Genomic DNA, 27944 nt, shown 5'->3' on the forward strand with positions numbered 1-27944 from the left:
ACAAGGGGATAGGGGTTGGTGGGGACAGTCCCACAGGACCAGGAAGGAGGTCTCCTGTCTTCGTAAAGGGCCCCATTCCTACCCCAGAAGCTAGGCAGGCAAAAAGGCAAAGTAGGGCCTAGCAGCCCAGACTGAAACGTGGGGGGTTAAGAAGCCAGCTCCAGGGTTCTGAGAGGTGACACCTCCTGGGCTCTGGAGGAAGGGCCTCTGGCCTGTCTCCGCTGCCCCTTCCTCCGTCGCCCTGGCCAGCACCCAGCCTCTTGCCCACGGGGAGGAGAAGAAGGTATCGGTTGGGCGGGTTTAAACGTTTGCGGTGGAAATCCCGAGGCCGCCTGCTCCTCCCTGTGAGTGTGTGTGTCTGCCTCTCTCTGCACTGAAGCAGCAGCGGCGGTGGTGGCGGCGGAGGCAGCAGCGGCAGCAGCAGCAGCGGCGGCCGGATTGGACTTGAGCATCGGTGCGGTGCTGGTGGCAGCTGCCCTGTGGTCTCCGGGAGGCCCCTGCGCCCCGTCCAAGGCCGCCCCCAGACTCCCAGTGCTGCCATGCTCGGGCCCTAGCCCTCACCTCGGGTCCCCCTCTCTCCCCCAGCTCCCCTTCGGTTCTTTGCTTCCGTGGGGGCAGCGGCGAGGGCCGTGTGCGTGAACCTAGGTGGCCGCCGCTGCCTCCCGCTCCGCAGCCCCCCACTCCGCAGCCCCCTGCCCTCTTCCTTGGCCCTGTTTCTCCTCCTCTTCCTCCTCCGCCTCCTCCTCCCTCTGCAACCTCCGTCGCCGTTTCTTCAATGGGCAATTTGCTAAGCGGGACCAGTTTCAAGGAGCCCACCACCGTGGAGGATTGCGACTCCACCTGGCAGACGGACTCGGAGCCCGAGCCGGACGAGGAGGAAGACGGCCGAGAAGGCAGCGGCCCGGGCAGCCGCGAGGGCCCGGGGCACGAGCCCGAGCAACCAGCGGGGCCATCTGCCAAGGCCAGCCCGCGGTCAGAAGACAGCCCCGCCGCACCTGAGGGAGACGCGGACGCCGCCGGTAACAAGGAGCAGGTACGCCCCAGATCCTTCCCGGGGGCAGGGGCTGGGAGAAGGTGCTAGTTCTGCTCGGGTCCGGTCCAGTCTCATCCCTCTGTGACCTCCCCTCAGCCATGCCCTCTCCCCTGTTCTCCCCGCGTCCTCCTGGAGGATTTGTGAGCGTCTCTGTCCCCAAGTGGACCACTTGGCTTTGCTGCCCCAGCTGATAAAGGAAGGAGGGAAAGGGAAGGGAGGACTCCCTGGGAAGGGGGAGGAAGAAGCGCCCTCATATTGGGAGGGAGGGTGCTTCCCATCTACTTCCCTAATCCAGATGTTTGTTTATTTTATTTTATTTTTTCTGGGGTGCGTGGTGTGTTGTGGGGGCTTCTTAAAGCCCCGTTCCTTCCTCGCTGCCTTCCGCAAGACAGCGTCCAGTTCAGGGGCTCTTTTCTCCCCTGGCACGCTCCTCTCTGAGTCACCAGGAAGTTGAGGAGAGCCTGCAGTTGCAGGCAGGTTGAGAAGTAGGCGTGTGGCTGTGGCTGTGACTGTGGCTGTGGCAGTGGCAGTGGCTGGAGGCCCAGCCCCGCTGCACATCTGTGCCCATGAATGGTGTTGTATAAGGCGGTTCTTCCAAAGAGAAACCTAACTTGGTTTGGTGCTTTCCCTGCATCTGGAGGAAGGGAGAAGGCAGAAAACAGAGAAGGGCCGGTCAGTTAGCTAAAAATAGAAGGCTATGAAACCTATTCACACTTGTAGAAATTCTCTTAAACATATAAAAGCTAACCTTTCTCTGTTACTTTAAGGCTTAACTAACATGTTTTCCTGACCACAACTCTGAATGATGGAGTACTTGTTAGTGCCAATCTCCCCATTTTACAAAGGCTTAGAGAGAATGCCCAAGGTCATAAGGGCTAGTAAGTGGAGGCTGAAACTTCTGACTCCCAAGTTGAGTGCTCTTTCCACTGCAGACCGCACTAAAGTCTGTGCCTTTTTCCTCCTGTTAGGAGTATTACCATCAAACTATTTCTAGTATTTTCCCATTTCAAGTTAAAATATTAGAATAGTTCTTCATTTACCTAAATAGTGCATTACATCTAAGAAGTTCAAAGCAGTTTTTTCAAGTTTTTCATTATTTCACCCAGTAAACTTGTTAAAGCTGATAATTTAAAGCATGGCCAGCATTATATTTCAAATGACATTTTGCCAATGGTTTTTTTCCACATAAAGAAAATCTTCAACAATCTCTGATAAATCACTAGGCAATTTGGGGGGGGGGAAGAAAAGAAATTGCAAATACTAATCACATGGAAAATTATCACCCCAAAGACTGTTTCACTAAGAAAGTACATTCATATAAGACTTTAGAGCTAAAAGAGATTGTATATTTATATTGATCATTTTATTGATTGAAATATTTAGGCTCAAGTAACTTGAGTAAGGTGGAAGAGGTAATAAGTGCTTTAGTCAAGATCTAGAACTCATTCTTCTGACTCCAAACTTGCTACTCTTTCCAGTATGCTATACTGCTTCTTAATTGTCAACAATAACCTGTTCTGTTTCTATCCATCTGATCTCAATGGAAGTGAGGGGGAAAAAAAAAACAGAGGTTGGTCACTCTCCTCCAGACCTCCTCTACCAGAAACATTCACATTGTAGAGAGTTTCCTATTTGCTGAAGAATTCCCTTGTTTATGAATCCTTTTGGCCCTATCACAGAGACTTCAATTTCCTCTGACCTTTTTTTTTTTTTTTTTTAGTGAGGCAGTTGGGGTCAAGTGACTTACCCAGGGTCACACAGCTAGTAAGTGTTAAGTGTCTGAGGCTGGATTTGAACCCAGGTACTCCTGACTCCAGGGCTGCTCCTCTATCCACTTCGCCACTTAGCTGCCCTCCTCTGACCCTGCTCTGTATTCAACAGGGACAACTGGATAAATTTAGACTCACTTGACTCTAGGATCCTGTTGTCCTGACCAAGCATAGGAAATACTTTGGCATAGCATTGCAGATCCCAAGCTTCCCCAAGTCTTTCAATTTCTAGCTTCAAGAAAGAAGAATGAACAACAACAACCTGATGTCCTGTTTACTTGATCATGCTTTCTTGATATTTCTGAGAGTATTTCTGTATTGTAACTTCCTCTCCCCATCCTCATCTTCTCTAGTTCATATATAATTCATGCACCTCCCACCATGCAGTTTCCCCTCTTTCATTTATCTCCCATTTAAAATATAGTCTCCTATTGAAGTTTAGGGGTGCCAGTTAATATAGGATAACCAGATTGAATCCAATTAAAAAATTATGACTCATTATAACCAACCAGTACCATCTATATTAATGTTTCCCAAAGGGACCATGGATAAACAGCCATGGAAAGTAAATTTTTATCAGTCCAGAACATATCAAGAGGCAGCTTGGTATGGTAGATACCAAGCCAATCATATCTGTGATCTTGGGCATGAATTTCTCAGGAAAATTCTCTAAGACTTGTAAGTTACAGATGAAAAGTCCATCATTATTGGTAGAAAGATATTATAAATTGAGAATTCTCTATACTCCCAACATCACAGTTCCAGGTTTAAAAATATGTGGCAAGTTATAACTCATTGACAAATTTTTTATTAGCAAAGATCCTTCTTTAAAACTAAAAACTTTAAAAATTCTTCTCCCCTCTTCTTTCTATACTTCCCCATTCCTCCTTCTAAAATGTTGGTCTTGCCTCTCGATCTGTACTTTACCTACCTGAATTATAGTTTGGATTTGCAAATAGAGAATTATAATCTACAAATGGTTTAAATCAAAACTTTGGGGTTGCTTCCACTTAATGCTATACATTTCAGTTCCTGCTTTTTTAATAGGAACTTTTGGTTGAGATTTTATTTTGGTCTGTGAAGGAAAAAGCAAAGAACTTTGAGTTAGAAAAATTAGGTTTTGATTCCTGGCTCTGGCCTCTATTAGCAGAGGGGCTGAGTAAATCACTTTAGTTTTCTGAGCCTAAGTGTCCTTTTTTATCTGTGAAATGAGGATACTTGCAGTATCTTCTTCATAGGGTTAGCATGCGCACCACATAACTATGGCTACCAGATAACTCATTTATGTGGGGGAGAGGATCATAAGAGGATATATCCATAGATAAAAAGGTACCTCAGAAATCATCTAGTCCAAATTAAAGGAAATAATATTTATAAAGCACTTAGCACAGTGCCTGGCACATACCGGGCACTGTACAAATGCTCATTCTCTTACCCTTCCCTAGACCAGTCTCCTCCTTTTACAAATAAGGAAACTGAGGCCTAGAGTTCTGAAATAATTTGCCCAAGGATACATAGGTGTAATGATTGTTAGAGGCAGGATTTGAACCCATGACTTCTGACTTGAATAGAAATGTTCTTTCTGTTACACCAAGAAGAGGGTTATGGTATGATCTAACAAAGCAATGTAACATGTTTTGTGCTATTTTATTATAGGGTGACTCCTTCCTATAAGATTTTTTAATATAGACCTATAATTTCATTTTTATATGGAATTCTTCCTGTGCAAATTCTTTTCACTTATAGAAACTATCAACTATCTGAGTCTTAAAGTCTTTGAGATTTGCATAAACTCAGAGAGGTCTGCAAACCCTTATTCCTGAGGCTGGATACAAATTGAGGTCTTAATTGACTTGAAAGCTACTATATACTACACTATCCTTGTATTATATCTGGTGGCATTTGGTTTTCTCTTGACTTTTATCTACATTTTGGACATTTAAAATTCAAAGATCTGTTTCTCTTTGGCATACATATACGTGTGTGTGTGTGTGTGTGTGTGTGTGTGTGTGTATTTACAGAAGCTATTGCATCTAGGGATGTTGGGCATTTGTGAGACTAAAACTTTTTAGATTTTCACTAAGGCCAAACTTATTATTTTGTTTATTCTGATGCCATTTCTTGACTTACTGATGCTCAGGCTAAATAAATTTGGGGACTTGTTAGGTAGAACTGTCTTCAGATGTATGGCAGGAGTCAGAATTTAAACTTTCTTGTGCTTATGCTAGATAGCCGGTGTTCAAAAGTAGAGGATCTAGTGCCCAAGTCTATGTATTTTCCTTAATTATGAGCATCATAGGCTGCCAACTGCTATTATAGATGAAGGCTGGAAAAAAGAGGTCACAAAACAAGTAATGCCAAAACCTTAAATGCTAATGCTGCAAGTAGGTTGTCTGTGTGGCTTGAACACCAACTCTACCTCTCCTAATAATACTTATGATAAACATAATAATATCTTGAACTTGTATAAGGATCTTCAGATCTCAAAGCACTTCCAAATACACCATAACAAAACATCCAGCTTAAGAATTAAGTCAATGCAAATCAAAAGGTATTTGTTCAGTACCTACTATGTACTAAGCACCTTCAAAGAAGGGGTAGGGGAGAAGTGTCTGCTCTAAAGGAACACACAGACATAGAAACAATTATGTGCAGATATGATAACTATATCTATATTTCTACATATATGTATATAGGATAAAACAGAGAATCACAAAGAAAGGCACTAGCTTTAAGGGGACTCGGGAAAGGCTTCTTGTAGGAGGTGAGATTTTTAGCTGGGACTTGAAGGAAGCTGGGAAAATGAGGAGATGGAGATGAGGAGGAAGGGAATTCCAGGCATTGGGGAAGTAGCCAAAGTGTCCATAGTTGGTTGATAGAGAATAAATCTAGTATGAGGAAAATCAAGGAAGCCAGTGTCACCAGATCACAGAATATGTGCAAGGGAGTAAGATATAAGAAGACTGGAACAAAGTATTCCCATATAAATTTTAAAATTTTATATATATAAATTTAGATTTGGGACAGAGATTAACCTGTTTTGCATAGATTTATGAAATTGGGTATCTGAGTTTCTTGAGAAGTATCATCTGTTATTTCAGTTTGTAGGTTAATTTCAGTGAAAAAGCTTTTGATTGCTTAGCATATGTATGTATTTTAACTTTGCTGATTTATGGTACATCATAATATCATTGAATGAGTAAGAATTATTCATAGCTTCCTATTTTCCCTGTGGTGGTACTGTAAAATATGCAGCTTGTAAGGCTGCTTAGGTTTGTTAAAAGCCCCCTTTTTTCTTTCATAAATATTACTTTGCTGCCACAAACAGGTAAGTATTACAGATTTAATGAGTATTTTCTTTATAGAATTGATTTTTTTTTCTTAACAGACTTTAGTTATATGACATACCAAAAATAAAGTTTTTCATATAACCACTTATATAACTTACAATAAAATATGTGGTGAATTATTATTTTTTAAAAATTTCTGCTGCATATTGATTTGTCACATTTGGCCTCATTGGTTTTGGCCTCTCTTGGCTAATTATGAAGTTTTATTATTTAACAGGAAAATTGTGTCAAATTCAGTGTGACCCCAAATTAGAAAAATATTGACTAGCAAAGAAATCTTAGATGATGTAAAGAATCAAAAATGAGCTTGAGAGAGAGAGAGAAAGTGAGTGAGAGAGAGAATGTGTGTGTGTGTGTATGTGTGTGTGTAGTTATTTCAAATTAATTCTGGAAGTTCAATGAAATAAACACGATGATGTTCAATGACATAAACCAATATTCTCTTTCAGTTAATAAGTCTATTTTTTGTATTTTTTTTTAATTTCAGAATGATGATTCCACAGAGTCAGCTGCCAAACCAAAGAGAAGCTTTTATGCTGCAAGAGATTTGTACAAATACCGACATCAATACCCAGTAAGAGTGTTACATAGAATTCTAGAACTTCAAAGAGTTGGAAAAGACTTAGAGGTTAGCTAGGCCAAACCCAATTTGAAGCATCTATCTTATCTTCAATAACTGGTTTTACAGTCTCTTCATGGACACCCCCAGTGATGAAGAATGCTACCTGTGGGGACAACCTTGTTTGGGCAAGTCCCAGTTGTTAGGAATTATTTCCTTACATCAAACCAGAATTTGCTTGCCTGTAATATAAATTAATCCTATTAATCCTAGTTGGTCCTCTGAGGCTAAATAGGATAAATATAATATTTTTATAAGTGATAGCCCTTTCAAGAGCTGGTTAAAGACTATATCTTCCCAAAGTCTTCTCTTCTGTAGGATAAACATTCCTAGTTCCTTTAACCTATAACATGTTTTCATTTACCCTCATCATCCAGAGCTTATTCTCTGCTAAATTGGCCTGGGTTAAGCAATTTTCCTTATAAAATGAGATACTCAAAATTAAATATAATATTCCAGAGGTGGTTTTATTGGGGTGGAGCAGTGGGTGCTTGAAAGTGGTTTTACGTTATATTTAAAAAATGATTTCAATATTATTGGTTTCCTTTGTAATCCTATATATTTTGTTTTGTGCATTCAAAAACATTATTTTGAGGAGTCCACAGGCTTCATCAGACTTCTAAAAGTATCCAGAACATATACAAAAAGGTTAACAGCTAGAGTAGAGTGGACCATGTCTAATACCTTACTTATAAAGAAATGAAGTTTCTGTCACCAAAACCTAAAAATACATTTGCTTTTTTTGGCTGCCTTTTTAATATACTTTGAGCTTTTAAAGTCCCTAAATAGCCAAAGGTATTTTCATATAAATTACTTTTTGGCCATGTCTAGTTCATTCTGTACTTGTGTAGTTGATGCTATGTATCTAAGTACATTATATAACTTATTTATTAAGTTGTCTTACTAAGTTATTAACATAACTTACTAGAACATATTTCTCCTACTTTTCTTATGTTTCAGTTAACTAAGGAGCAAAAAACTCAACTGTATCTCTTTTTGTATCTATAGGTTTACTGTATGTTGTTTTTGTTGTTGTTTCTTTCAGCAGAACTTTAAAGATCTCCGTTATCAAAATGACTTGAGTAATCTCCGTTTTTATAAGAATAAAATTCCTTTTAAACCAGATGGTAAGAAATCTAATACTTTTGTTAGAAAGTAGATTTTAAGTAACAGCAAGGCTGAAGATACTTTATCTGTATTGTGTGTAGGCTTCTTAAAAAAAATGTTGATTTGATGGGGTTTTTTTTTTGTTGTTGTTTTTATGTGGTGTAAAGTATCCCAAATGCCCTTGCTGAGAGAATTGCTCTATATGTAAATGTAGTTAATGTTTGTTACCTACTTATTGTGATAATTCTTCCAGCTGAGAATTGTAGAGTAATAATGATTCAACAGACTCCCAAATTGAACCCACTCATTTCTGCCATATAGCAATTACAGAAACATTTACTTAGTGCCTAAAACATGCAAAGCAGTGTGTACAATTCTGACTTTTGCTTGGGATATTTTTAAGTTATGAGAAATTGTTGCCATAATTTCTGAGGATGCATGCTTAAATGGCAGACATTTCCAGAAAGCATCATGCTTTTTTGGGGGGTGGGGGATAGAAGAGGGATGTGGGATATTTATCTAGTCTCAGTATCCTAAAAGTAAAGATCCCACATTATATATACCTGTGACATAGTAGAAAGAATACTGAATTGAATATTAGAGGACCTAGGCCAGTTCTTCCAGTGACTAGTTATATCACTTTTAACCAGATCATTTTACATATCTAAACCTCAATTTCATCATCTGTAAAATGGGATGTGTTGCCAACTCAACTAATAATCTAATGATAATGGAAAGAATGTTGGACTTTTTTTAGTTGGAATCCCCTAAGTGACCCTTTGGGTCTCTTCACCTCAGTTTTCTATCTATAAAATGGATATAATAATACTTAAAGAATCTACTAAGGTAGGGTAATTGTGAGGATAAAATTAAAAAGATACATGTAAAATCATTTTACGTACCCTAAAACTTGTTATAAGTTAACGATGATGACCTCTTATAATATTTTTCATTTGGGTTCAGATATAAAAGATGTTTCACAAGTATATATCCTGCTTTATTATTTCATATTTAATATTCTATTAACTACTGCACAGTTAGATTAAAAAAACAACAAAGATGAGAAAAAGGAGAATAATAGTAATAATAATGATTACTACTGCTGCTGCCACTACCACTACCACAAATCTATCGGAAATCTAGATCAGATTTCAAGAATGCAGTTAGTTTTAGCATCATGGCTTGAAATATGCTTCAAATTCTCATGAATGAAGGAAGAACGTGTATTTTTGCTGGGTTAGCTGGGATTCCCTAGTGTGTAGGGTGGAGATAGGATGATTGAAGTGGAGGTGGATGGAGGTGTGTCCTGAGCCTTCCAGATGACATGTATTCTTCAAATCTCAATTCAAGTCTGTAGAGCAATGATTCCTAACCTTTTTTTGATGTTTGATGGACCTTTTGGCAGTCTGGTGAAATCTATGCACCGCTTCTCAGAATTAGTTTTAGGTAATTGAAGAAATTGCTAAATTTCTGTTCGGTTATTTCAGTTGTCTAACTCTTCATTCCCGATTTGGGGTTTTCTTGGCAGAGATGCTGGAGTGGTTTGCCATTTCCTTCTCTAGCTCATTTTACAGATGAGGAACTGAGACAGACAGGGTTGAGTGGCTTGCCCAGGGTCATACAAATACTAAGTGTCTGAGGCTGGATTTGAATTCATGAAGATGATTTTTCCTGATACCAAGCCCAGTGCTCTATCCACTGGGCCATCTAGCTGTCTGTTCTTTTCAGTTAGAGGTTATACATTTTTTAGTTAGAGTTTATGTAATTTTTCCCCATTTGGGTTTATTGACTCACTGAATTCTATCCACAGGCCCCTTGGTGGTTCATAGATGCCAAGTTATGAACTTTTGCTCTAAAGCAATAGTATCAGATTTAAATAGAAACAGATCCCTGTGGGCTGTCTTAACTTAGAAAACCACAAATTAACATTTGTATTATATTGTATTATTTGTTAAACATCTCCCAATTACATTTTTTAAAAGTTTTTTTTTTTTTTTTTGGTGAGGCAGTTGGGGTTAAGTGACTTGCCCAGCGTCACACAGCTAGTGTCAAGTGTCTGAGGCCAGATTTGAACTCACATGCTCCCAATTACATTTTAATCTGGTTTAGTCCAGGAAAAGGAGTTTGACACCTCTACTTTAGAGCATCCTCCCTAAGTGCATTAGTTATTTAGACACATAAGTATAGTGGCCATATCTACTTGTTTTTATTTTAACCTTATGCTCTTAGAAATTCCTTTGGGATTATACAGTTGGTTCAGGGTAATTTGTTGTGGTTTTTAAAATGTCAGTTATTTACTTCCCCTCTCCCCCCCAAAAGGCCAAGAAATACATTTTAAAAAGTCAAACAATAAATATTTAATTTAGCTCAGGTAAGGATTCCCTAAGTCTTAATGATGCTAATGGAAATTGTTTTATGAAAACATAGTTACAGCAGTTTCCTTTGGATTTAGTAGGTTGTTTTTGTCTCTTCCATTAGTACATTTATTGCTTGGGCTGACTATAATCAGTGGATCTTTACATGAGCTGTTAAACATTTTATAATCTTTATAGTGAAGACGCAAGTTAGATTCATGGCAGTATTAGTGGAGTCATAAGTTTCAGCCAGCATTTTATATAAAGCATTTTCCTGGATCTCAATGCATATATTGTATAAAGTAATTCACATGACACTGCCTCTTTACTTTTTTAAACAAATGTATCTGTAAATATTACCTTTAAAATGGTAGTACTATGTAGGAAAAATGTTCCAAAGATAGGTATAAAAACTTTTCCTTTATTTTTAGCATGTCTTCAGCTATAGACATTCAGAATTGCTTTTGCTAGTAACAATAGCCAAAGAGAGAAACCTAGGGTGGTGGGAGGGAACACTCAAAAATATTTAGAGAGAGGAGAAAGGAGACATTAGCGAGGGTGGAAGAGAATAAACATGAGTCATGCGAAAAAAGATTTTTAAATGAATGAGGATTTTTTATATCAGAGAATATATCTTCAATTGAATAGTATCTTCTATTTGCAGAATCATATTGGTTATTTGGGGAATTATTTTCTTTTTACATGTTTTATATTTATGTATCAATGTACATGTAGCTTCCCCTGAGTAGAATATAAACTCTTTAAGGGAAGAAACTGTTTGATTTTTATCATTCTATCCTTGGTGTTAATACAACATATGGCACACAGTAGGCACTTAATAATTTTGTTGAATTAAATTGAATTACATATTAGAAGCCTTGGGGTTTTTTTTTGGGGGGGCAGTGCAACATTTAAAAATTATTCATTTCATCCTTCAGTGAAAGGTAGCGTTTTTACTAACATTCTGTATCTTGAACTTCATAGATATGTTATCTATAGTCATACTATGTTTAAGTGTGAAGTTTAAGTGTAAAGCCTGGTCAGTTATTATCTTTGACTGACATGAATCTTACAGTTTATTCTTCAAACATTTTTAAATGAATCTGACTAGTTTTCTAAATATTTACTGTTCAGGTGTTTACATTGAAGAAGTCCTAAATAAATGGAAAGGAGATTATGAAAAACTGGAGCATAACCACACTTATATTCAATGGTTGGTTATTTATTAGCTATTTTAAAGCATGACTTGTTTAATTATTTGTTAACCAAACTGCATAAAAATGAAACTTCAATTCTTCTTTCTTTCTTTTATTTTAAACAGGCTTTTTCCACTGAGAGAACAAGGTTTGAACTTTTATGCTAAAGAACTAACTACATACGAAATTGAGGTAATATATGTGACAGTTTCTTTTGTATAATGTATTTTATATACACAATCAGTATATGATAGTTGTACAGTATGTATACTCCAGAGTAATTTTAACTGAATTTATTTTTCTCTATTAGGAATTCAAAAAAACAAAAGAAGCAACTAGAAGGTTCTTCTTGGCTTATAAAATGATGTTAGAATTTTTTGGAATGAAGCTGACTGATAAAACTGGAAATGTGGCTCGGGCTACTAATTGGCAGGAAAGATTTCAGCATCTGAATGAGTAAGTAAAGCAGTCCTTTAGAAATCTTAAGGCTCCATCCTTTCTAACCATTTCAATCACTTACTCCTTGAAAACTGGATTAGTGAAGACCAAGTCCATTCAGTTATTTTAAAAGTATGTGACTTGATTATACATTCCACCAAATAGAAGGAAAATTTCCCTTGCTTTACAAAAATGTAAAAATCAATATATTTGGGATAGGTTGAAAACTTTCTTTGGCTGAGATTTTTAGAATTGTCATTAATCCTTATAACCAAAAGCCCATTTTATTAATATTTTCTTGGTTGACTTACAGAATTATTTTTCTTATTAATTGGAGGATGACATCTTTGTTGGACTGAAAAACAGCTTTAAAGCATTTTTAGAACATTATAATTAGCTGAACTAGACAAGTAGAGATAAGGGGAAAAACACCCATTAACACTAACCTTAACCTTTTTTCTTTACCAAAACACTTGAGTTTTATGCATCATTACATTAAGATTTTTATTAAGGCCTTTACTTTATGTGCTTAGTCTTAATTTTATTAAATATGGATATGTGCAAAAGGTTTTATTAACTCCTTTCTGCAGCATTATTAGATATAATCAACTTCATTTTAAAAAGTTTCGTACAGTAAAAAAAAAAAAAACCACCACCACCACCACAACAAAAAAACTATGGCTAACACTTTATAATCTTGATTAGAAGACTTTATTTATTAAATGCCTAATATATGCCTGGCATTGTGTTAGCTGCTGGGAATACAAGTGCAAAGAATGAAACAATCCTGACTACTAGGAGCTTATATTCTAATAAGGAAACAATAAGTACATGTGAGTGAATGAATGAAATAATGAAAAAGCATTTGCTAATGCATGCTAAGCATAAACAAGTATAAAGGATAAAGAATTAAATTTATGTGGTTACCTGATTTATTTATCACCTTTAAAACAAAGTATATACATTTTTTCCTGTCATGCAATTAGCTGCTTGTGGGTCAAATTTTCTTCCTTATGAAATTTTAATTCATTTTGTAGAAAACTCAGAGTTACATGGACCTAATTTATTATTGTGAGGGCCAAGATTTGATATATGGAGCATTATTTGGATGAATAATTCCTTCATTTAAATCAGGAATATATGTCATTAAGCTAATAATGTTCTAACAATTTAAAATAGTATTAAGGGTGTATAAAAAAATGGTCTTCCATTGGGATTTGCCTGGTAACCACACACTGGTATACAAAGCAATCATTTTGAAAGAGTATACCAATGTGACTTGCTTATGGTTACTTAGTAGTTTCCAACTTACAATTTATTATTGCTACCCTGAAAGTTATCACTTCTTGATTTTGCTCATAGTGTTCCTTTTTTTTTTCTACCCACAATTACTGACCCAAAGAAATGTACTAGACAGAAAAGGAAACACAACTCTTACAGTGTGTGGGGGTGTGTATTTCTGTATGTGTATGTTCATGTGTTTATGAGTGGGGATAGTGAAGCCCACCTGACATTTTTGATTGAGTTTAAAGATTTGTCACAATGTGCAGAAAAACAAGGCTCTTCTACTCTACCCCCAAAGCATATCAAGTAATTCACAGAAAATGCTGTACTTTTGAAGGAAAAAAAAATCTGCCCTTGAAATATGTGAATTGCTTAAGAATGAAACCTTTGATGTATAATATCTTCTCGCTAATGATTCTACCTGCCATCAGAACTCCTGTTTTGATGAGTATTCATATTATGTGCTTTGGCTTTTTTGCTAGACCTGCTCTTATTTAAACATTTTTAGAGAGGAGAGTATACTTACTGAGCTCTCAATTATCTCTGCTTTTGAAGAGAATGAATAGTGAAAAACATCAGTTAAATAAAAACTATATAGAGATATGTATCTGTCTCTATGAAGGATTTTTTAGAATGTTTAATATTTGTTAAGCATCCATTTGTAACTGTCTAGATTAATATGAAAAAATATGATTTTTGCATTCCCTATAAATACATCAATTAATTTAAGTAGGTTGCAATGTAGCAGCTTGCTAAGTATTAGGGAGAAGTCAGCTAGTGTTAAATTACTTGTCATAGTAATTTTTTTGGGGGGGTGTGGCTGGGCAATGAGGGTTAAGTGACTTGCCCAGGGTTACACAGCTAGTAAGTGTCAAGTGTCTGAGGTCATATTTGAACTCAGGTCCTCCTGAATCCAGGGCCAGTGCTTTATTCCCTGCGCCACCTAGCTGCCCCTGTTATAATAAAATTAAAACATGAACAGTACCATGCAAGTAACTGAGACTTGGTTGTTTGGTGCTTTGGGACTTTGAAAACAAAACTTAGGTTAATGACTCAACAGACCAAGATGAAGTAAGTAAGTGGACTTTCAAACCTGGCTAAGTGTTGTTCCCCTGACATTCCATTTTTGTCTCTGTGTCTTTGCCCTGGATATCCCCAATGCCTGTAATATACTTCTTCCTTAACCATCCTCACACATGGAATTTCTAGTTTCCTTTACATCTCAGCTGTGTGTCACCTTCTTTGTGAAGTTTTTCCTGGTCCTCTTAGTTGCTAGTGTATTCTCTGTCCAGAAATGGCCTTGTACTAATTTTGTATAGGCTAGCGATGGGTTCTGGACCTGTGATTTCAGTGATATGTGAAACACCCAGATAAGGAAACTCACCTCTTCAGGTTGGCGTCTTCTCTGCTATTTATAGTCCTGGAGAGTTGCCTAGAATATTGAGAGGTTAAGTGAATTGCCCAGTATGTGTCAGAGGTAGGACTTAAACCCTGATCTTCCTGGATATCTACCACTCTATCCACTACCCCATGCTACCTTTGTTTTGTATATGTATAAATATATACATACAAAATGCATACAGGTACACATGCAATATACACACAATATGCATAAACACATGTGTATATATACATATAAATACATTTGGAGCATACAAATATACACATGTGCATATGTGTATAAATATGCATTTATATATGTGTGTGTGTGTGGTATGTATGCATGTCCTGTTGTTTAGACCAATAGAACAAATGTAAGCTCTTTGAGGGAGCTAATTTCCTGGCTAACTTCTCATTAGGATCCTTTTCTCTGAACATCTATAGGAATCTCCCTAGGTCTCCTGGCTCTGAGAGGTGAACTTTTGCCTTAGCTTGCTGGGGCCTAGCTCCCTTGCCACTTCTAGGACAAATTCTAACCATCATGTCTTCCTCCCCTTATTTGTGTCATCCAGACCCGCACCGCCCCCCATTTCAGTGTCCCATTATGTATTGTCTTCCATATTTGAATATACCCTTCTCTAGGGAAGGGGCTATTGTGTTCATTTGTCTTTGAATTCTTATGGTTTGGCATAGTTCCAAGGACATAGTAAGCACCTGACAAATGTTTAATCTAGCTATCTGAATTGAGGTCAGGGACTGTTTCACTAATTTTCTTTGTTTCCTCAGTGCCAAGCACAGGGCATAGTACGTAGTAAGTGCTTAATAAATGTTTGTTGACTGATAGACTACCTATCATTTTAATTGGTAAACATATGGTTTATTAGAATCGGTCATGCCTCAATTCAATTTAATTTAATCCAAGAAAATTTCTTCCTGATTTCCTTGCTTTCGGTAGATGTTTAAATCTTCTAAACTACTTTAGTTAATCTGTGAGTTGAATGAGATTCTGCATTTGTTCAAAGGTCATTTAAGACAAGTAATATCAGAGAGAGAGAGAGAGAGAGAGAGAGAGAGAGAAAGTCAGTGAGTCTAATAGATGTGCTAATTACCCATTCATCCAGATCTCTCCCTAGATTGTTAGACCATCAGAAAGCAAAGTATCTGGACCAAACTAGCAAAGCCTCTTGTAGAAATGTCATTAAATGAGGTATGATTTCATGTTATTTCTTTTCCTTTGTGGAGAAGGTTGGTAGGAGAGCCATTTAGTTGAAAAGATTTAAAAAAAATCATAGTTAAGATATTGTTTGCTCAGTGTCCTTTATACTAGGATAAAAAAGCCCACATAATAAATTCCTGCTTTAGTTCAAAGAGAAATTTTCTCTCTTCAGATAATTCATATGCTTTCTGTTGCCAAAAAGCAAAAATCTATGTAACCCAGTGGTTTTTCCTTTTTTTACTTACCTGGAAGAAAATTTAGGACTAATTTTATTATTCTAGTGTTTTATTCTGCTCAATTCAGGTGCATGAAAGCTTCTATATGCTCTGTTTCCTTTAGATTTACTTTGTTTTATTTTATCTTTAAATACCTTGTCTCAAATTGTGTTATGTTCTATAAATCATATTGAGTCCTATAGGAAGTAAGGTACACATTTTAAGTGAAAAAAAATTATTCTATAATGCCATTCTGGGTATTAGCTGGCAGTAGAATGCTCATAGAGGATACCATGAAACAATGCTGAGTTGGTCCAAAATAGATTGAATCCATACCACTGTATGGTTATCCTTGGTTCATCTCTGACTTTCTGCTATACTCTACACAGTCACTCTTCTAAACCCTTTTCCCCCCTAGTTCCAAATGCCATTCCCCATACCCTTTGATTTCAACAAATGACCTTTTTTTCTCCTTTATCCAACCATGTGTTGAACATCTTCATCTCCTCTACTCACTCCTATTCCCATGTTATTTCCCTCAATAGCTCATGAACTCTTTGAGGGCAAGGATTGTTTTGGTTTTTTTTTTTTACTCTTTTTTTTTTCCTAGTGCTTACTTGGCACATTGTAGGCAGTTAGTGACTTGACTTGTGGAATTCACAGATGGGATAATTGTTTCTAGATGGTTCAATAGAATCAATCTCAGAGAACCATTATTAATATAAAATAGAACACCAGGGTTCCTCTGAAGATAGTTGTGTGTAGAAGCACTGATTGAAGCAGCTGGAAAACACTTTTAGGGTAAAAGTCATTAGGAATTAGATGGGGATTGGCTTGAATTGGAGAGGTAGAGCATAAACGAAGCAGAAAGAGTTTGGGAACCTGGGAGAAGTATGAGGTATTTTAAGGCAGTCTGAAGGTTGTGTATGCTAGGTTATATAATGAGACTTTGGCACAGAAAAGAGAAGTATTAGATTTTGAAATCTTTTAAGCCTTTGGGATGAGACAAATTGTGATGATCACTTTTCCTTGGAAAAGCTGGAGAGAATAATATGAAATTGAAGAAAATAATAAAGTCATTGTATCTGCCCGCAGATACAAATAAGGTGGTACTTTTTTCTTCCTAATTTTTTTTTTTTACTAACCAGTTAGAATTGCTCACAAAGTGAAGTAAAGTGATTTTTTTCCTTCATTCTTTTCCAATTGCTTAATTCTGCTGATTTTGCTGATCAGCTCCTCCAAATTGCAGCTGGCAGCATTCAGCTGTGTCAGCCCTTGTTATGCTTATACAAATCACAATTACAAAAACAGTAGTGTTTTTACAATTAAGTGGTTAGTTATACTATTGATTCTCAGAGGCCTTAATAAACAAATATTAATTCTTCCAACATCTTTGGGAATAATTCTTATTCTCTATGTTTTTGTAATAGAAAGGATTAAACAAAAAAAATGTGTTTATATTACAGAGACTCATTTGATTTTTTTACAGAAATCAGCAAATACATTTTGACATCAAAGCTTTTGTAGCATATTATTGGGGAAAGAAAGTTGGCTCTGGAATCAGAGGACCTAGGTTTGAATCACAGCTCAAATACTGAGTGATCTTGAGCAAATTACAACTTCTCTGGGCATTAGTTTTCTCATATACAATTGAAGGAGTTGAACAGAACTACCTCTGAAGTCCCTCCCAGTTCTAAATCTGTGACCTTCATACTTTGTAGGGATTGGAACTTGTGACTTCATTGGGATATGGAACTTTTAAGTGAGGAAACTCATCAATGGAAGTCAACACCCCTGCCACTTAGAGTCTCAGAAAGTTGCCTAGAGCATTGAGAGGTTAAGTGACCTCTACCCACTTAACCAGTTTGTGTCAGAGGGAGGCTTCAAGGCCAGCTTCCTACCCACTATTTCATGTTGTTTCTTATTTAGTCTAAATAAAAGACCCTAATTAATTTTTTTCCTTCATGGGTCCTTTGCTATTTAAAGGCAATATGACATTTTACCTTCTTTATTCTCCATAAAATCTTTCTAGTAGTTTTAGTTCCCTGTTTTTCCCATCTGCTTTTTTTCCTGATTGCTGTTAATAATCTCTTCCAGGTCTCAGCACAACTACTTAAGAATTACCCGGATTCTGAAAAGCCTTGGTGAGCTTGGATATGAACATTTTAAATCCCCTCTTGTAAAATTTATTCTTCAAGAGGCCCTTGTAGAGAACACCCTTCCAAATATCAAGCAGAGTGCTTTGGAATATTTTGTTTATACTATTAGAGACAGAAGAGAGAGAAGGAAGCTCCTCCGCTTTGCTCAACAACATTACACCCCTCCAGATCATTTTATTTGGGGACCTATAAAAAAACAAAAGCCTGAAGGAAGCAAAGCAGCAAAGACCCCTACATCTCCTGTCTCTGGTCACAATCTTCAGTCTTCTATGCACAAAAAATCCAAGGAGTCTAAGAATATCTGCACAGCTGTTCATTTAAGTAGCAAAGCAGCTGAAGAAAATAAGGGAGAATTGAAAGAAAGTGGAGAAAATGCAGATCAGCCTGGAATGGAGGCTGGTAATGAAGTTCCCAAGCCTAGAAACAGTGAAAAGGACAGCAGGGCTGAAAGTCCAAATTCTAAGCCAGAAAAAACTATGAATAATCTCTTAGATAAAAAAGAGAGTGCTGCTTCTCTTGAAAAAGGTGAGGACAGTGAATACCAGGGTCTGGATTGTGAAAATTCCGGAGTTACAAGGAAAGTTTCCTCTGATGAGGATAGCAAGAACTGTTCCAGTAACTGTTCAGAAAACACACAAACCAATTTAGGTAAGGAAAAAACTATTGTAGAACCCATCCCAAAGAACAAAGATGAGGTCACATCCTAAAATCAGGACCTATACATCTGCTTGTGACTCCTGTTGTAAACAATTTTGGTTGTTGTTTTCATTTTGGAAGTCTTAAGACGATGCATCGGATAATGCTTTTAGTCTCAGAGTTTTCAAATTCAGTTTTGTATACTGTTTATAATAGCTTTAAAATTACATACTTGGTACCTTGAAACAACTGTCTGTGTTTGACCTAGAAATAGTTTGCATTCTATACAGGGAAAAACAAAACAGTTCTGTTGTGTTGTCTTATATGGCTTCATCCTTAGTTTCTTTAAAATAAAATAAAGTAGAGGTCTTTGGTCTTCTCAGAAGTATTCTAAAAGCAATTTGGTCTTTGGGGAGTACCTCAAAAAAAGCTTATTTTGAAAATCTTCAAAATGAAAAGGATATTTTTGGTTTAGTCACCCTGATATGCCTAAATCCCACATTTTAAATCTTTGTAAATTGATAAGATAAGTTGCCAGGCAGCATTAAGAACTTCCCATATAAAGGATTATGCTGACCTTCAGCTTGAATTTGAAATACAATGTTAGTTGGAGTGCAACTTTAAATTCTGTAGATTTTCTCTTAAACAAATCATAGAGATGTTTTCCTGAGCTAAGCACTTAATATAAATTTTGATGCCAAAGACACAGAGAAACATTATTTCTGAGGACTTTGTGTTTGCTTTTAGGTATTGATCCTGTGTCTTTCAGATAATTATGTCTATAAAGAAAAACTGAAGATATAAGGAATGAAAAGGGAGTGTTTTTTTTTTTTTAATTCTTAAAAACAGTCCTGAAACCTGTTCTCCTTTGCAAGGCATTTAACAGTATAAATACAGATATCTCTATAAGGTGCCTTATAAGATCGATACATCGATGTGGTCCTCTAGTGAAAAAGAACCGTGTGATTCCCCTTTCTAAAGTGTTAAGCTTTGAAACTGGGGGAAAAAAAAGTTGAAATTCATTACACTTGGTTTGAATATACTTAGAATGCAGGACACTGAACCATCCAAGATTTCATCTCTGCAGGCATTTGTGTCAACACAGACTGCAAACCTTAGTAGGTAGCTAGTAATTGCTATAAATTTTAAAAAAGCATGATGGCCAACATTCTGGTGATAAACCTGCCTAGACTTAGGCTGGTTCTCATGTAACAGACACACAGTACACATGGCCACATTTGAAACCTTCAAGTTTGCCTTCAAGGATCTGCCAGAGATTCAGCTACACTCACATAGCCTTTGAAGACCTAACGGTAACCCCAACACTACAGGGAGTCATTAAAGTAGGCTTTTCATGGAGGTGTAAATAAACATATCTTAACTTTCAAAAACCCATATGACTTATTTTTAATTGGGTTATTTGTAGAGATTGTGTGTAGAAAAGGGGAAATCATAATCACTGTAGTAAGAATTTTAAAGCATGCATCTTGAACTTACTCTTCTCATTAATGGGTACAACATTTTTGTTTTATTCATTTCTTTTGGGGAAAAGTTGTTTTTCTTATTTTGTTCACTTTTTTGGCCAGGGACATTTTAAAAGTTATAAATCCAGAAAAATGCTTTAATATGTGCTATTTTGAATTCCACTGCATGTGTTTCTGTTGATTCACTTTCTTTCAGTGTTGTATTTTGCGGTGTGTTGGAAAACATCCAGCCATTGTTTCCCTAACCCCACCCAAGTCCCAAGTTCAATGGATTATCAGAGATATGTTTGATGTTATTACAGTGTTTGATTCTTTTTTGAAGTTTAATTGTGAATTTTTACCAAAAATGAAACCCCTTATCAATGGCTATAATCAACAAATGATGTCATAGTTTTCTGAAATACAAATGGTGATAATTCTTTATAAGTATCATTTTGACCATTTTATTAGTTTAAATTTTGTAAAGTGCCTATTTTTGCTTTCTCTTATTTTATGCAATGGTCCTATGGTTATACTGAGCTTTTACATATCCCTTTCTTGATTCTATGCAGGAAAAATGTAGAATAATGTGTGGTGTCCAACATAGCACCATGCCTTTGTGGGTACCTCATAAATGCTGTATGACGTGAGCTAGGGGAGAGGATAGGCTTCCACATTTGATTGCTTTTTTGATGATCGATAAGACAAGAACATTGTTAATGATGAATAATCTTCAAGAACTTATTAAAAATAACACATTTATTCCATTGTGGCAAGTCCCTTTGCATTCTGGACATGTGTTTCTGTACTCAGTGTTCATAGCTGTGTTCTCAGAATATTAAGTAAACATCTAATATTAGTAATCAGAGCAAAGTTATTAAATAATTATTTACAACAAAATATAACCTTTTATTTAGTAATTATAGCACATCATAACTCATTGAGATGGAAACAGATTCTAGATTGACATTATTTATATGGTATTTTACAGTATGTTATCTCATTTGGTCCTAATGAATTAGGTAACTGCAGGTATGATTCTTCCCATTTTACAGATGATGAAAATAAAGCTCCTAGAGAATGACTTGTCTATGGTCACATAGGTAGAAAATAGAGATAGGATCAGGCCTGAGTCTCTCCTGATTCAAAGTCCAGCACTATCCATTACTTTTTAAAAATATTTTTCTAATTAAGAGTTCCTTTTCTTGTGTATGATATTGTCTAACTTGTTTCATGAAATTTTCTAATACATAGTCCTACAGAGAAAACTGAGTTTCTTCCATATGAATTCTGGTCTTCCTCACACTAGGGGCTTTTTGAAACATTTAGTAAGAGGGTTTTTGAGAGGAGAATAAAGGCTAGTGAGAGAATGTAATCCTTTTTGCAGCTGCACAAAGTGCCAAATTTCTTATATTTTGTTTTTCTATCGAAAATACTCTGAATTTAGTAGCTTGTTTTTATAAGATATGCAGAAATACATTTCTATGTATTTGAAACAGGACTTGGCCCTGTAGGGTCTGGTTTTGTCATCTTACATTAAAATACACACACACACACACACACACACACACACACAGTATTGTGATTACTAAGGCATATTGAGAAGCTATTATTACCAAAAAATTCAGTGAAGCATGTCTAAAGTGCCAGGACCATTATTGAGCCTTTGTGATATATAGTCTTTATCCTGTACCTGAGGCTACAAGAATATGCAGTCAGATATTGATATAATGCTAACTTGTATTTCGTGACAAATAGATGGAATGCTGCATGGATTGTTCTAGGACGTTTGTGATAATTTGCCATTTTACTTTTTTTGTACTGGAAATGAAAAAATCTATTCCATTAAACAATTCTGCCATTCACCATACAGTTTTGGTGATTGTTCCCATAAAAAAAGATACAAGGAATTTGAATAGAGATTTAAGTAGAAATGTCAGTTTTCTCTTAATCAAGTGTTTTATGCACTTCAAAAAATACTTGAATTCTGCTTTCAATTCTTGTTTTGAGGGTACCTTTTTATTTTTTTAGTCTATAGAAGAAAACAAACCCTGTGACTACAGACTAACACAGTCATTAGGGAGGTCTAAGCAACCTTTTTGCCATGTCGAGAGGCTTTTTATTAGTCATCACGGATTCAGATTTTGTTGAGCAGAAATATTTTTCCTTTAAGCTCTTTTCTGAATAGCAGTCTGATTCTTTTGAAGGGTGGGTGGGAATAGAAATTAAGTGTAACATGTATGCATTACTTTAATACATTTAGCAAGGAAAAGCTTCATGTTAATATCAAAACTGATAGACAATTTAGTGCAACTGTTTCTTTAAAAATCAAATTTTGCTAAGTCAAATGTCTTCAATAATTTAATTATCCAATCCCCAGTAAATAAATCTAGCAAATCAGACACCACATTTTAAAAAATTTTCAAGTATTCCTTCCTACCCCAGAAAGAAAGGACATTAGGAGCTGCTCTGCCTTGATTGTTGATTGCTCCTGCAGCTGTGTTATTAGGGTTAGGTCTAGGGTCTCTTAGAGGGAAGTCCCTACTTGGTTCTGGAAATAACATTTCTCCATATTTGATAGCAGATGCAGTCATTAGGCAATGTCCAGGTTGAAATTAAGTACTCTAATTTCTAAGAGCAGAATCTAAATACTGTGGCAGGAGAAGTTATAAACACAGTAATATTTAAAGTTCAACCAAAAAGATAGAATCCAGGATGCCACTTTGGAAGCTCATTAAAGCTAAGGTGACTAGTACTTCAGATTGCAGTTGTGGTTGTAGAGAAAGATGGCTGCCAATGAAACACAAAAAAATCTGGGAACCAAAAAACAAGGGAGCATGTGTTTATTTACTCATTCTTTCAATGTATAATTTTATACTGCTTATTGCACTGATTTGTGTGGGTGATTTCTGGGGTGACAGTGAGGTTTTTTCTGCCTGCTCTTTCTCAATTCTGAATATCCCATCTACTCAGCAAAATGTGTACAGGATTATTCCATGTTTTTAAAAATCACATACGATTGAAGCTACTAATGATTTGCTAATAAATATGTATTCCTAGAGGTTTCCAGATGTGCCTTACATAGTGTAAGCAGTTTTCATTAAGAAGCTGACACTTTCATTCCTTTAAAAAATTATAAGAAACCATATCATGATATAAAATTATATTTAATATCTTGAATGAAATTGGTTTCCATGCACGTTACTGCTCCTTTTTTCCCTTCTTTTAGAGAAATGGCCTCTTGGTGAGACTTGCATTCATCCAAAGAGGGAAAGGGGAATTAAATGTATTTTCCATAAAGTTAAATAAATATGTTGTTTTGGGGAAAGAGTTTGGAATAAAAAAGCATAAACTATTCAGTGTGTTAAAAACTATTTTTGTTTTCTATTGATTATTATATTTTATTTCTAGCTTTCAACACCTATCTTAGATAAATATAAAATATCACATCTTTGTACCTGCTGCTATAGCTGGTACACAGAGGTAGGAAAGGAAAACCCTTTTGACTAACATGATAGAAGTATGACTCTAAGAAATTGTTCAAGGCATCTAAGGACTATTTTCATAACTGCTTTGACAAATTATGATGGCATGATTAAGTCCTGCTTTCCAAGATAACACTACTAAGAAAAGAAATACTAATATCTCTCCTTTCTTTCTGGCTTATTGATTCCTCTCTTTTTTTTGGTAAGGAATTACTTATTTTTGTAGAGTATATACAGGATGCAGAAAATGTGTGAATTCCTAAGTTAAAATCATCCCATTAAAACTGCAGATTTCATATATACATTTCACTCTACATAACACTATGTAGTTTTGGCTCAGTTGAAATGAATGGCTGTCCTTATACCAGAATATAATAAGCAATTGGTCAACATCTTTTTGTTGTGTGGTATAGTGAGATCAACTTGACTCCTGTTATACAAATTAAAATTGCATGTAAATAATTTTTCTCTGGAAAATACTTTGCCCTATTATATATATATATATATATATATATATATAATTTCTGAGTCAGAAGTTATTTTGGCAGTCCTATTGCAGTTTTTTTAAAAATTCAGTGAAAGGATTCAGTGTGCTTTAAAAATAGAAGTGGAAGGGCAAAGGTTGCAATTGCTGTGGGTTTTCAGCATTTAATCAGAATGCTTTATGGCATAGATTTAAACCTTGAGATTTATTTATTATATCTTCATTCTTAAAATTAAGGAAGGGGTAATGTTAATACAAGGAAGATGTTTTACAAAACAGTGCTACTTTTCTAAGCTTCTGTCCCCAGGTAACCTTCCAGTTTTTCCAGTGGGTTGAATTAGTCATTTGGGATTTATTGGGTACTTACAGAATTTACAATCTAATCAGGAGGGGAGAAGAAAGAAACCACTAAATATTGAAAAATTAATTCATGTTTATATAGAACTTTTAAGGTTTACAATATTCTTTACACACATGGGTCCGATAAGGTAAGTAATATTCTCATTAAGAAACTGAGGTCTGTAGAAATTAAGTGATTTCCCCAGTCATAAATCTAGAAAGTATCAGAACTGAGATGTGTATCCAGCGTGTGTTCTCTCTCTCTCTCTCTCTCTCTCTCTCTCTCTCTCTCTCTCTCTCTCTCTCTCTCTCTCTCTCGGATCCTTTTCATGTGTGTGTGCCATAAATTCTTTGGTCAGCCTAGTGAGGTCTATGGATCCCTTCTCAGAAAAAAAAAGTTGGAGATAATATTAATTTTTAATTAAAGGTTAGTGAAAATAGAGATTAAAAAAAAATAGCCCAAGTTCACAGACCCTCCTGAAATCTATCCTCAGACCCCTACTGTGAAGATGGGAAACTTGGAGAGGGGAACACTTGCTGTTGTATGGGTGGTGTTTGGAGTGGGAGAAGAGGTAGCACTTATTTAAATATTCAAAAGGCATATGAAAAAGGGCTTAGATTTGTTTCATTTGGTCTCAGAAGATCAGAGTAAGAACAATAAGTGGAAATTGCAGAGAGGCAAATATATGCTTGATATTTTTAAAACAAACAAAAATAGCCCAACAACTTTCCAACAATAGGAACTACCCTGAAGTTGAATGGACTTCCCCAGGATTTACAGGGTTTTCCCTCTGGAAAGGTCTTCCAGTAAAGTTTGAATGACCAATTGTTGGATATTTGCATAGGGATTCTTGAACTTGAAAGTATTTAGAGTAGCTGGCCTTAATGTCTTTCCCGGTCTGAGATTCAGTGATTTTCTAAGGAACAGAAACAAGTTTAATATAGAAACGTAGTGTGAGAATTGGAATGACACCCCCTGCTGGGAGGGACATTATGAGCTCTGGCCTGAAAAGAAACCATGTGACTTCAGCATCCGGAAGTGACCTCTTCTGGGGTTTCTAAGGTCAGATCAGCGTCAGGAAGTGATGTTTGCCACCCGTGGGTCCTGTCAATCAGTGCTACCAACAAATTAGCTTGGAGCTGTGTGTGTGTGTGGAGGGGGGTGGGGTATACACAGCCCTGTTTCCTGTTTCACAGGAGGCTTCTGGGAAGAGGGAGGCCTTTTCATTTAGGGACCTCGGCTTGTTGGGAGGACGGATGCTGGGCTTTCTTAGATAGATGAAGTTTGCTTTTTACCGCCCCCCCCCCTCCACTAACTTCTGATGCACTTTAATAAATATTTAAAAGTCTAAACTCTTGCTAAAGCTTCTAATTTAAGGCGAACCACTCATTAGATTTTAGACATAGCTAGAATTTTAGGCCCTTACAGTAGGGGGTATAGTTCTTGAGTACTGTTCTTCAAGGCATGATGTTATTAATTGTGGAGAGATTGGTCTGGGAAATCATGGAAATAGAAATTTATAATTTTGTTTTGTTAAACCTCCCTCCCCCTTTCCCTTCCTACTGCTATTAAGCAACCAGCTTCAGTAAGAAAGGTTTCACTTCTTCTTTCCTATGCCAACAAACTGGCTTTAGGTATTAAAACAAGACTGTCTAGGGAATGGAGGAAGAATTGAGAGAGTGATGTAGTAGACTAGTTTTGGATTCATATTCTGTATGTAGCAAGCAATATATATATATTTTTTTTAGTGAGGCAATTGGGGTTAAGTGACTTGCCCAGGGTCACACAGCAAGTAAGTGTTAAGTGTCTGAGGCCAGATTTGAATTCAGGTCCTCTGACTCCAGGGCCGGTGCTCTATCCACTGGGCCACCTAGCTGCCCCGAGCACACAATACTTTTGTGGCCTTGAGTAAAATCTCTTAATCTCTGTGGGCCTCAGTTTCCTCACTGTAAAAAGGAGAAGGTTAAATCAGATGACCTCTAAACCCTCTTCTAGTCCTAGGGCCTGTGTTCCTAAGCAAATGCTTATTCAGAATGCACATTAGAAACAACATAATTACTCCCCCCTCCCACTTCTGTCAATCGAATGCATAAAAAATGGACAAATCTAACTAATGTTTACTATCAAAATTTGGGGTGTAAATGAGGACAAATTACTTATAGCCTTCAACTGATTTCAAAGGGGGGGGGTATTCCCTAAGTGAGATAAATGGCAGGCTAAAATCAATTTACCATTCCATTTTGGAAATGGTTGTATGTCTATGTATTTCAGGAAAAATGGTGGTGTAATTATTTTTTTTAAATGTACACATTTTCATTTTGCAGTGGCAAATATGTTGCGATTGATGGGCCTGCTCTGTACTCTGTATTCTCTTGCAGCATAAAACTACAGAATGCCATGCATGTTTGTTAGCACCAATACCATATGTATGTGGTAGAAGTTGTAACCAGTTTCTGGATCTGTATGGTACTATAAAATGCTTATTTTATAATTCTGTAACTGTATGGCAGTGTTATGCCAAAAATGTATAAAGAGCAATAGTTTCTGTTGCTTTTTGCTAGATTTTAAAATATTGTTTCTAAAATAATATATTTGAAATTCCTTTCAAGTAAATATTTTTAATAACTACCAAAAATTATATCCTGTAATAATAATTATAATAATAAAGCATCTTCAATTTAGCAGCAATGTTTTAGCATGGTGTTAGAGAATATTATATTGGTCTTGCATGATTAAACTTATTTTTGAAGAGCTAGAATACATGGTTGACTATTTTTCCTATGCCTGCCACATCATCCTTTACTTTCCATTTTTCCATGAATGTACCCTTTAGTAGTAACTATTCATTTTTAAGAAAAGATGGATTTTAACAATAGATGCAGTATAGAGGATAGAAAGTCAGCCAGGAAAACCTGGGTTCAGGAGATGTTGACTGACCCTTACTGTCTGCCTAAACTGGGTAGGAGTTTTAATCTCACAGTGCTTTAGAAATTCTCTGAGACTAGAAATTGCAGAGAAAGGGCTGACCGGCAATGTTACAGGGAGTATCTATCTTCTCCCTGGAGTTCCCTAGATTAAGGAAATCACAGGGTTAGTTTCTATCTTATATTAGTAAAACAACAAAAACAAACAGGATGAGTGCAAAATTGGGTAGGGGAAAATTGGAAAAAATTAGTATACCTTTTATCACATCAAACCTATGATTTGCCTAACATGTGCAACCATTGTTCCAGTGATGACTTGTGGGAAATCCAGAGCTGTTTAAAGTACTGATTGGAATAATAAAAGTTGTATACTTGTTCATTTCTCTTCTGTTACATGATTTGGAAGCTGCTGTGGTCATGGTTGATGAGTGTGTCTGTGTGTGTGCGCATCATAGGCCCTAAAAATGAGCCTCCCATTGGCACAGTGCACTG

General features: G+C 36.5%; 1 protein-coding gene across 3 annotated transcripts; it reads left to right on the plus strand.

Moving 5' to 3' along the window:
* The first annotated feature begins 115 nt into the window (after positions 1 to 115).
* OGFRL1 (opioid growth factor receptor like 1) lies at positions 116 to 27844 on the plus strand. Of its 3 annotated transcripts, none has more exons than XM_044004012.1 (7): positions 116 to 1033; positions 6640 to 6726; positions 7817 to 7898; positions 11367 to 11445; positions 11554 to 11620; positions 11739 to 11884; positions 18059 to 27844. In XM_044004012.1, the coding sequence occupies exons 1-7, from the start codon at positions 776 to 778 to the stop codon at positions 18825 to 18827; spliced, it is 1488 nt and encodes a 495-aa protein (XP_043859947.1). In that variant the 5' UTR covers positions 116 to 775; the 3' UTR covers positions 18828 to 27844. The 3 variants fall into 3 exon arrangements, with proteins under 3 accessions (XP_043859947.1, XP_043859948.1, XP_043859946.1); XM_044004013.1 differs by having other exon boundaries at positions 7820 to 7898; XM_044004011.1 differs by having other exon boundaries at positions 763 to 1033; positions 6640 to 6780.
* Positions 27845 to 27944: the final 100 nt, after the last annotated feature.

This window comes from Dromiciops gliroides, chromosome 4 (genome assembly GCF_019393635.1).
Source record: "Dromiciops gliroides isolate mDroGli1 chromosome 4, mDroGli1.pri, whole genome shotgun sequence".
In the NCBI taxonomy this organism is placed as follows: domain Eukaryota; kingdom Metazoa; phylum Chordata; class Mammalia; order Microbiotheria; family Microbiotheriidae; genus Dromiciops; species Dromiciops gliroides.